The 12336-nt window shown below is 35.1% G+C and overlaps 1 protein-coding gene across 1 annotated transcript in view; it reads right to left on the bottom strand.

The window, feature by feature from the left end:
- The window catches only part of LOC149782086 (uncharacterized), a 164338-nt gene that overhangs the window by 118401 nt on the left and 33601 nt on the right, over window positions 1–12336 (bottom strand). The window contains exon 3 of the mRNA XM_089933519.1: window positions 8059–8184. Within this exon, the coding sequence (XP_089789645.1) occupies window positions 8059–8090 (32 nt within the window). The 5' untranslated portion in view covers window positions 8091–8184. The remainder of the gene's footprint in view (window positions 1–8058; window positions 8185–12336) is intronic.

Genomic DNA, 12336 nt, shown 5'->3' with positions numbered 1-12336 from the left:
GAACAAAGACTCATGGTGAAGAAATGGTAGCTACTATCCTTTTGTTATTCTGTCTAAGGGTGTTGTGACCATCTTTAGTAAAGATTACGTACTAGATTGTGATTCATTTCTTTAAAGCCAAAGTTTACTTCTATACTTCACCAAACACAAAGTATGATTATTTCAATGGTTATAATAATAATGTTTGGGTAAGTATGTGCGGGTTTCTTTTCGCATAAAAATGTGAAACCACATCAGTCATCTACAACCATGAATACAGAGATCTAACAAGACAACTAGCGTGACCATTTCATGCCTTTCCCTCATTCACAACAATTCTAGTAAATTAAGATCAATTTCAATGTCTAGAAACATTCAACAAGCCCACTAGGAATGTCTGATCAGTAGTACCATATAGTCTCTGATGATTAATATGGCTGGCACCAAATAAAATGTTATCTCCTTAATGACTCCAATGAATTAACGGGAGCAGTATAAGTTGAACAAACTTACAATAAGTCTCTATCGAGTAAAGAGACTGACAATAATTTAACTTAAATGATCAAATGTATTAATGACAAAGTTGGAACAACAGTAAAATTGGAGTGCGAATAATAACACTGATTAAACTTGTATTGCCTCAGGAACTGAAGTGAATTAATCGGATCAGCAAATAATACATATCTTGATAATGCTCTAAGCTACCATACAGCAAACTAGAAGCAATTTATAACTAAATATTAAAGGATAGAAAGTAGAAATAGTACATGTGTTCCGCTTACGTTTGATATTATATTAACAAAACATATCATCAGTTACAACAGTTAACGAGCATAAAGAATTTTCATTTTCTATCATATTTCGGCTCAAATTGGTGTTCTGTGTATTTCAGGTACTGATGAGGGTTATCTGTATTCCATGAATATAATGTATTTAAGGTAGATGTGGATGGGATTGTGAATAGGTATGTGGAAGGTTGGCAATAACGCAAATCACTTCCCGTGTTTAATTTTGCAATTATGTCTTGGGAAACATCATGCAACTGCATGATTTTCCCAAGGAAACAATATCCATACACCTCTGACAAATATTATTTCGTGTACTTTATTTTGATTCTATAGGTTCAGAAAATGGGAAATGTATGTTACAACAAATGGTATGATCATGATCAAGTTGGACTGATATGTTCATTTTTTTATTATCTATGTCTGATTCTCTTCACGTGTTAGTTAGTGTCCGATACTGCCACATATTTTGTGACATGATGGAATGATTTGTCCATACAGAGTTTGATAACATATTACTCAAAAAGTATTTGCTCGACAACATGAAATTTGGTCGGGATATATACATGACTACGTCAATGACTTAATTAGATCTTCACGCTGTAGGCATGTTTCATGAATTCTGTGGAATGTTGAAATGTATGTTACTCAACATAAGTTCTCCTTTCATTTTATCTTTCAAATTTTTCAGGCTTTAGAAAGAAATCTCTTCATTGAGGTCATTTGGTTTTGAAATCTTTATATGCATATAATGCATATGGATTGCAAAAAGATCGTGTGTATGTAAGCTGAACACAATTTAGTTGAAACTGGCAAAAGATGAATTATTATATGCTCATTTGCGTCATAATCTTGCAGTATTTTACGCTATTGCATTCAATTGCATGACACGTGTGCCCAATAATGTATTAGGAACTGCTTTGTAAACAGATCATGTACATTGATGTAGTAGACGCTTTACGGTCTGTTTGATTAAACTTGTTTCGGAATTAACTAAAGCGGATATTTCGTGGACTGCCACGTACCAGCTACTTTGTCAGATTACGCGTTACTTTTTTGATACAATGTTTCGGGCTAAGTCTAGCGATAGACACCACACAGGTCATACAATTGCTGGGTCCCAACAAATAAAATGCATTTGACAAGGCACAAGCATGTCTTCTTAGGCTGTCAACAAGAATTTAAAAAAAATACTTACAGTGTTACATCCTGAATTCCCTCAAAATATACTTTCTTAATTCTGAAAATCCGATTTACATGAGCCATGTAATGGGTTCTAAAGCTTGATTACACATTTGAAATTGTACTGCAATCCCAGTGCAATATCGCCCTCCGTTCTGCATTCAAAACAAAACTGATATTATATTCCATAGCGTCTTGTTGATAATTACAATAGAGAGACTTCATATTTTCCCACATTATGATTCCAAACATTCAATGACATTCATTAGCGTGCATATATACGCACCAATGAGCTTCTTCTTTGTAAGAGTGTGGTAATAACAAAGATGCATATCAACATCGATTCCATGGTCCAAATCATTAAAAACATCGAAACCTAAACATAACCCACAACAGTAACGCATGCAATATGAGCAATAATAACCTCATGTTGAAAAGGGGGATATGTGCTCGTCAATAAACATCCCGTCACAATGTTGCATGATTCATGATAAAATGGTGTGTACGTACCGTGTAAGCCAAAATTGTACATGGTCATGACCTAAATGCATCAACCTAAATAATTTCAGTGCGACCAATATATACTGCAAACTGTTCCAGAAAACTACACTAGCGTACGCAAAATATTCCAGCTAAATCTGTTTTCACTTGAGTAATCTATTATATCGTTAAAAATAACATTCATCTACCTTTTACATTAATTGAGTCGTTGAGGGTAAGAATAGCTGTTCAAAATATAATCCGTCCAAGATTGTTGAAAACTGACTGAACTTTTAAAATGTTTTTGACATTTTAATTCACTGAACTTTTCTGCAAGCTGTTTAGTTTATGCGTGTACTATGGATTACATGTTTCTTGCCATAAGTAAATAAAACGCACAAGAACAGTAGAATTATACTATTTCGAAATCGACTGATCCAACATCAAACATAACCCTTTGTATAATTTCATTTTTCTTCAACACCTTTTATTACTGTTTGTGAAGTATTTGTTCCTTTATAACGTATTATCGTTGGAGATCCCTACACATTTGTCTCACTTAAATATTTCAATATTTGTTTCTTTAGCTTTTAACTATAATGTTCTTATTTAGCTGCAAGGTGATACAACAAATATATAGCCCTTACTGATCTGGGGAAGTCCCAGATAGATAGAATGCAAATTCTAAGTGTGCAGATTGAAAATGGAGTGGACTTTCTCAGGCACTACTATAAAACAATATATTTTGATCGTAGTTGTAGTAGTTGTAGTAAAATATGTACCTCCCAGAATACTACCCAATCACATTAGTATTATGTATAAAAACATGTTGCCGAATCCAATGATATTAAAATATGAAAATTCGTTCATCTTTTTGGTCTATATTATACAAACAAAGGCTAGTAACTATAGGCCACTACATCCAACAGCCACGATTAGGTGACACCGAATTTTACTACCTACAATGATAATCGCATAGCAGGGTTGTTGGGAGAGTTTCAATTGAACCGGTATTTAATCTCAGAGAAATATAATTTATTTTAAAATTCGCTTCCTTCTTTGAATACATTTCCCGACCAAATTAAACATTAAGATATTAGGTACTTGTTTGATTAAATGCTTATCATCCTTCCAAAACCTTGGGTCTTCTTCTAGAAAAGAGAGTCTGGAATCCCCATATTAACTATATCATCTTTTTCTACTTGTTACCACCAAAACTAGCTGGATAATCCAGGTAAACTAAGAGGCTGTGTTGATTTAGTTAGGTCTGGTGGTCATCTAGGCCTAAACAACATAACCCGCAAAGATGAAATTTTGTCCTTGCGAAGCTAAGTTCATGAAAGAAAATTCTAGAAGTTTGGCTCTGAATGCCAGCCAATAGGTTCTACGATATCGTCTCGCATATCGCATATCGCTCTATTCCTAAGAGCAAAAGTAAACGACTTAGACTTTTTAGACTTCATCGTACGCCAAGCGAATAACCCACATAAGCCACAAAACAGCACTTGAAAGTTGATATACTGATGTCTATGTGCGCTTCAAGTAGATCAGAGGACGAACATGAACTTGTGTGGCCGATGATGTCGAATTATCAATAGATGAGATGTAGCATATGATTATCACTGATAACCGGTTATTGACAAAGATACCTGATTGTGTCAGCAGGATCACTGAGCCGTCTGTTCTCAATTGAAGATAGTCCGTGTCGACTGAAAATATAAGCAGGTCACTCCCATTGCAAGCCGAACCTGAAGTTATCAGGAAACTGTGTATGCATGATACCACCTTCAGCGTGGTCCTTGCAAGCGGCTAAACTTGAGTTGAGCAATGTGTAGACCCAAGGCAGATTACATTTTGGAAACAGTGTGATGGCTGTTGGTCTATTCAAATAAATATTGACTAGTACGTCTTGTAGAACTTTATAACGGATAACGGCTCAGCCATGGAGCCTGAACGTGTTATATATCATGGAAATGTAGCCTTTAATGGTAATGGGTGCCAGCCTCTTCTCCTAGTACATTCATCGAACAAAGTTAGCTTGTTTAAGGATCGACATACAGGAAGGATTTTATTGACACAAGCGAAGGTCTAAATTCTTTTCTTTGTAATGCTATTATCATAAGAGCAAACAATGAAGAAGACGATTCTCAGGGCAGAAATAAAACGCACTTTAAATTGGTTGTTTGACAATATTCGACTTGGCTGTAATTGTACTGTGTAGGTCAATCAATAGTTCGAGTAGATTGTTGGCGCAGAACGTAGATCATGAGAGGGTGTGTCAGAATTCTATTGCACTTCTGACATCGTAATTTCTGTATTACTGTCAGTACTAAAACTGCGTTGCTGGGGAGGGTAAGCAAAAGACCATGCGCTCCTCACGTCTCATTGATAGCGCATCCATGGCCAAACTTCTGGGTCATAGACCAGTGAAACAAAAGTGTGCAGCTTGATGTTCGACCTTGACGCAAATAGATCTATCATGAGATGCAAACAAAAAATAAGCTAGAGAAACGAGTCTGCCAGGAATATATATGATCTGTATGACAAACAAGGAAACTACCACAATAGCACGGACAGGTTTAGGAGTTTGGTTCTTTGGACGAGGTAGTTGAACCACATGGAGAAATGTTGGATATACTTAGAACTGACTTACTACAGAGGCGGTCCTTCCATGGCTGAGAAGCGTTCATTTCCAGGAGGTTGATGTAAAGTGGCCTTTCCCCCAGTCCACATTTGCCTCTGACCAGAAGCCTGGCAGTAAGTGGTGCGTTCAGCCATATTTACTAGAATATGTGCATGTCGCTAAGTAAAAAATGGAGCTGAATGAAACTTGCACGTCTTGTTCGATGTTTTCTCCGACACGAGTTATACTTTCAATGCATTTGGATGAAATACCAATTTCATATGTTACGACTTTCACATTTAACCGGACAAAATCTTGAAAAGGGATAAGGGTCGAGTTGTCAGTAGTGATTTCATACCTTGAACTGAAATTGAGGAAAGTAAGGTTGTTGAATGTTACAAACCGAAGAAGATCCTTACCATATGACTCTGTGGTGTGTCATCCAGGAATGCCACATTCGCTGTGGACGATGTAATAAATTGATTCATGACTTGCTTGAATGTCTTACTGAATGTCCAGCCTCAAAATATGAACAATTCCTTCAATGCATTTACTTGCTGAAATCGTATTGAAACCCTATGATTTTAGATAAGGGATGTAATAACTGGCATATTGAAGAGCGTATAAGACCAGTCAATGTTGATCATGTACTACTCATAGTCCTTTCGCAGGCCTCCATTGACATTGGAGTTCGTAACCACTAATGTCATGGAGTACAATCCTCTTTGTACAGATTTCAAGCAACACTATTTACATGCAGAATGTTGGATTTTATTCTGTAAAACATCTCCCTTCAATGGTTACTTCATCAAATACGGATGATGATGGTGGTGGGATGAAACTCATATACACTTTAACAAGGTTTGGAAAGGCAATTGTGTTTTGAGAATGGTTGTTACAAAAGTGACCTGGGAAGAATAAATTGTGTTCCTCTATATCTCCTCTATGCATGCCTGGGAAACTTTGGCATATTACCTCCTATAGTTTGCTTGCAAAGCCGAAGTAAGATGAAACTTACCAAGGGAAGATTAAACTACCTGATTTCTGGCAAAAATCTCCTTTTGCATGTATGTCAGCTAAAATGACCAGGCAGATAAAGAACATTAAGATGAAAGTTTAAGTTCGACGCTTGTTCTATCTTATTTTCCACCTTTTCAATTCGATGCTTTAACATAAGTGTATAACCAATGCAAGGAGTGTATTGAGTAATAATCGTTAGTGACATTTTAGCTACAAGAAATAATTGTCAAGAAGTTGAAACAATTTTCATGACTAGATTAACCATGGCAATAAATACTAGTATATGCACTTTATCAACACCTAGACAATGTAAGTGTGCAGGAAATATTTTTAAACATTACTTTTGTTAAAGTTAATTGAGAAAATTGTGTGCAACTAACACACCAAAAAGAAGCTTTTGCGTTACGGGGATCAAGAATAATCGAAGATATGTCTGGTAAGTTTTGCTTTCGTTAACATTTGTAGCTATGTACTAACGATGACATTTTGGTATCATCGTGTTCATCTACACAGACCCTGATCTTATTTTGTTTGGAACAGACTGAAAGTGAAGGATGATATTCCGAAGGAAACATAATCCATTTGGCTTACTCTATCGCTGCTGTGAATTAAGTTTTGTCCATTGTATCATTAGATTTACTTGTACCTATATGTCCGTTTCAACAATATACTAAACGAGAACTGATGATTAAATATCATCATTAAGCACAAACATTTTGGCTATTAGATATATCGCTGGTCCGAAAGGGCTAGTTTGACTCGGTTACACACTCTCATAAGTAAACCAGGTTTGTTATGGATTTCATATAAATGGTAAGTTCTGTCGGTCGGCTAGCAAGCCAGTTGCAGATAATAAAGTCACGACAACTGTAAACAAACAAATCATGTTTGGACGGCCGGGCAAATTGGTCCGCAGGCGGGAGAGTAAATAATGTATAAAGTGTAACAAATTTAACCGGATTGTCTCGACAATATCTTAGAATATGCCATCGAAATTAAAATGTGGGTTAAATTGGATATAATGGTAGCCACCAAGTTGATTTAAAGGGATCTAACATCTAGGTGTTTCTTCCCTTTGAGAATATAATATATAGATAGAAAAACACTAATATGCTTTTCCGGTAGGGCTGGATGTGGTGGTAGCAAAGAAATAGATCATGATGTAAAGTCATTAGGTAATATGCTTGACGTGCTTGCACTTTGACTGACCACTTTTAGGGAATTAAAAATAATAAATAATCATAAATGATAAATGTACCTTTTGTAAAAATGCCCCGGAAACAATGCTGCATTTATTTTGGGAATGTAATGTGATAATCCAGCTGTAGAAGGAAGTGACTCTTTTGTATTCAGAATAAAGTGAATAAAGATACCGTGCCAAGTGCAAAATAATGTTATATTTGGATATACTAACAGAGATGGAATTTATGAACAATCCTTTATATTTGCGTTGTTTTAGTCTAATACTACATCTATATAAGTATACTGAAAGGGGATACACCTAGATTAAATGGTTTGAAAGTTTTTATTAAAGTTCACTGGTAAAATATATTGCAATAACTTCTGAAAGGTAAGAAACATTCATGTTGATTTGGAATTACTGGGATCCATCATTCCCCATTGGCTAGAATCGTGTTATTTACTAAAATACATGCTCAATAGCGTTTCGTTACAGTGTACAGCATGTCACCAAGATGTTGCATATTTATAAATATCAAATAAGATATTGTGAAATACATGAATGTGTGCATGAGTGCTTGCATGTGTGTATGCATGTTGATTTTTCTCCTATAACAATAAAAGCTGGATAAGCTAGGAAGATTACATGGAATACTAGTGTGCGATCAAACATTAAAGATAAATTAAATTTTTCTAATTTTTGGACAGGAGCTACTTATTATTTCCTTTCCTGATTTTGCTAATAGTATAAATATATTATTTTTTAATAGAACCTTTAATAAGATACAAACTTAAACAGATGACCATTACCACTGTTTCCATGATACAGTTGCTCTATTCATCTTCAATCCTCAGTGTGAGGCCCTTAATCACAGTGTTCTATATCACAGCAGTGCAGATCAGTAGACGTGTGAAGTATTTTGTTCCTTTTATATCCTGCAATATAATTCACAATTAAACACTTAACGAAAGAGTGTAATTGTATAAATATTTACCAAGAAATCTGGTTCAACCAGATACTAAACGATGGACATTCTTCCTATGCAGTTATTGCATTTATTATGTATTCTAGTGTAGTTTCTTCAGACAAACCAATCTGAACGTGTTCATCATCTGTGGGAAGATTTACTAGACAGGATACATATCTGATGAAATTATATTCAGGTGATTCTTAATCGCATAAATGTTAGCATGGCTATATTTTGATGATTGATCAGTATGACCAGTAAAAAACGTACAAGCTCTTCATTCCAGAATGCTGTCAAATTTATGTGCAGGATTGAATCAAAATAATAAGACCAGCCTGAGTCCATTACCATGGTGTGTCCTGATCTTTGTGTCAGATTTGCATAACTTGTGGGAGTTATTTTGCATAGGATTATGTATCAACTGTATTTGAATTTGAAAGTCTTCTATGCCAGGATACCTTCTGCCAGACTTGGTCAAATTTATGCTGGGCAGTTTTAAAATACTTGACTGGGGTATCTGCATCTGTATAAAATGTAAAAGCAACAGCATGATTATTTCTGTCAAAATATGCCGATATTTAACAACTTGGTTATGTTGTCCTATTTTTGTAATTATTGGGTTCAATTGATGGTGGCTAACATCATCTATTTACAACTAAACACCAACAGTGAAATTACGCCTTCTGTCACATCCTGCGAAACATAGTTTGTGAAGAACGCATTTCAAGTAGTACTTCTTCTTTAGTAACACAAGTCAGATTGGATAACATATTGACATCCGATTAACAGTTTAACGGCCTTGATGTTTTATTGTCCCTTATATAATCATGTGTATATTGGTCAGGTGAAGTTCGAGAAATAAATAATACTTGTGAATGAACAACACATGACACATGATACAACATATTTAGTTCTATGCTATCAACTCATTTGACGTTTTGAAATGGTGTACTGGAAAATAATATTAGGAACGTGTAGACCAATCGTATCCTATTATGAATACATATTATGATTTTGTTCCTTCAGTGTTTTTTTTTTAACATCAAGCTCACATCAAGCAGGGATGTACTTCCTGCTGTTTACAACAAGAATATACAAATTACCTGATTTTACAACAAGGATATGTAAATAACCTGATGTGTTCTTTATTTTCATTGGTGCACATGCATATGCACATTAGTAAAGGAGAAGCAGAGATCCTGAACAGACCCTAATTTAAATTTCTCAAAACTATTACTTCTAGGCTTCCTACGAAGATTTATTTCATGGAGAGTTTCTTTAGCCGCTTGGAAGCTTCTAATAAATTAACTATTTTAAATAAGGTTCGGAGTCACGCCTCTCTGCTGCTCCTTTATTTTTATCAAATTTTTTGTTAGATTATTATCCAAATATTTTATCAAGACCGATTCTATATCGTGTTCTTGAATCATGTAAATTTATTGTTATAAATCCGTGCGGAGTTGATTGAGCATGACTAAATAAGTTTTTAAACTTAATAATATCCATGTCACCAGGTTTGATGAATATTTCTTAAAGTGTGCGTGTCAACGCCGTTAAAAACAGCCAAAATATTACAATCATCTCTAATTACCTTTGGAATTTGTGTGTACCGTTGAGTTACATAAATAACATCTGTGTTTTTATGTCTACCACGTGAAAATATTCTTGCAGGATTAGTCTTTTTATCTAGGATTACGTCATCATACACAACTAAATTATTAATACCGATAGCATACTCATTAACTGATGGTGTTACATCAATATCGGTAATAAATTCGATAACACTATCATTACGCTCACTTAACAACGACGTGTTCTCATTAAAATCCTGTAAAACCTCATCAACAGATGGTGCAACCAAATATAATTTATCCAATTTTAACCACCTCATCATCAAATTAATAACCGAGTCTAATAGAATTTGGTAACGTAGCATGATCTTTAACAGGTTCTTGTTTCTTTTGTAGCTGAAAAATCAATTACATTCATGATATAAATATACCATGAATTTATATTGTGTGAAATGTAAATCACGCACATCTACGATGGATCCAATTACCGATACAACGCGAAATAACAGATCAGCTATTACCGGTAAATGCGCTGTTTGTGTCACAAAAAAGATCAGATATGTAAAAAAAAAAGAAACACGGAGGTGATATCGCAGCAAAATTAACAGCGCTGACAGCTGTTCCCTGGGCTAAATATCCTGGAGAAAAACACCTTACCGGATACAATTATTGCGGTCCAGGAACACGACTCGATATCAGACTTGATGAAAATAATCAACCAAAATTAAATGAAGCTCATGTGAATGCCATTGACAGATTATGTTACGTTCATGATATTGCCTATCGAAGCAACGATCTACAACAAAGACATCTTGCGGATGTAAAATTAGTTCATACATTAAATTCTATTCCTGGTAAATCTATTAGAGAAAAATTATCAAGTTGGTTAATAAAATCGGTAATGAAAGGTAAATTAACGCTAGGTGCTAGTAATTAATAATATGGAATCGATTTATCACCCTCCTGCTGGATTTTGGAAAGGTAAATCAGCAATTAATAAACTTGCTAAAGCCGCTTGGGTTAAGATTCAAACTGCATCATTATGGTTATCAAAACAAGCGGTATGACAAATTTATTTACCACCACCAAAACAAATTCATTTTGCTCATTTTGACGTTAGTGTACCTAATGAAGTTTATCAGGCCGATATAATGCTTTTGTCACACGATATTATTGGTTTAAAAACATACAACTATATACTGACCGTAGTTGATGTTGCGAGCAGATATAAAGAAGCAGAGCCGCTAACAGGAAAAACCGCCGTTGATGTTGCAGACGCGTTTAATAAAATGTATCAACGAGGACCACTACGATGGCTGAATTTACTTCAGGTTGATCCTGGCAGAGAGTTTTTAGGTGCGGTATCATTTTTAATGAAACGAAATAACGTTAAAATACGACGAGGAAACACCGGAATTCACCGCAATCAGACAACTGTTGAGCGGTTCAATAAAACACTCGCTGAGGGACTATTTGGATATCAATACGCGAGAGAGTTTATTCAGGATTCAAGATCATATGAGTGGGCCAAAAGATTACCGGATGTAATATCAGCGATAAACAGCGAACCACCGCGAGCAATAAATATGAAACCGGCCATCTCGATTACAAAAACAATATACCGATAAGGCGACACGATTTTTCAACACAACCGGTTCTAGGTAGTATCATCGTGAGATATTTATATAAGGACGGTGAACTTGAGGGTGGGAGAAAAAGAGCAACCGATCATATTTGGAGCATTAAAACGCGTAACATATCTACCGTAACAAGATCATCCGGTAGACAAGCAATTTATATGCTTGGTTCAAATGCTCCTCAACGGATATTTGCCCGTTAAGAATTGCAAGTAATTTCCGCAGATACTCAATTACCACCTAAATCACTTAATTAGCTCCACGATTGCTATTACACTCAAGACAGGTTAACATAATATTTTCTCGTGTATGACCAGCGCGGTTATCATTTCTATCTGCGGTGTATTGTCTTGAGTCATTTGTTTGATATCTCCATGACATCACGCAATTACAAATCAGGCAATGATTATTTTGTTGTTGTTTTAGCGATAAAATAAATTCCACATCAAGGTCGAACTTATAATTATTTTTTTGTCATAGTGCTCATAGCTGGATAAAAAAAAATATTGTATCATTACAGGTTTTGTCGTCAATTATTATCGAATCTACAACAATTCTACCAAGCTGAGATATTTTTCTAACCCGATATACCGCTAAATAAAATAAATTTGACCATTCAACATGATCATCAACAATCCAGACTCGTGTATCAGCGATAGTTAATCCTTGCGACTAGTGAATCGTCATTGCATATCCTAGCATCCAGTGAGATTTATTTACACAGCGCCTCCTCAACAACATCAACATCAAAAAATAATATCATTTAGTACTAGATTCTGTTTTACTGATTCTCCTGATACATCAACATCAATATTTTGTTGTCGCGTATCTGTTGGTCGATAACAAAGCGGATCTTTATCGTCGGGAAATTTTATTTATGCAGCTGAAATAACTTTTCTTGAATTTAATCTC

Source organism: Sinohyriopsis cumingii, chromosome 15, assembly GCF_028554795.1.
Source record: "Sinohyriopsis cumingii isolate HCF-2022 chromosome 15, ASM2855479v2, whole genome shotgun sequence".
In the NCBI taxonomy this organism is placed as follows: Eukaryota; Metazoa; Mollusca; class Bivalvia; order Unionida; family Unionidae; genus Sinohyriopsis; species Sinohyriopsis cumingii.
Note: the sequence above shows the minus strand (reverse complement) of the source record. Positions and strands in the feature narration are given on the sequence as shown.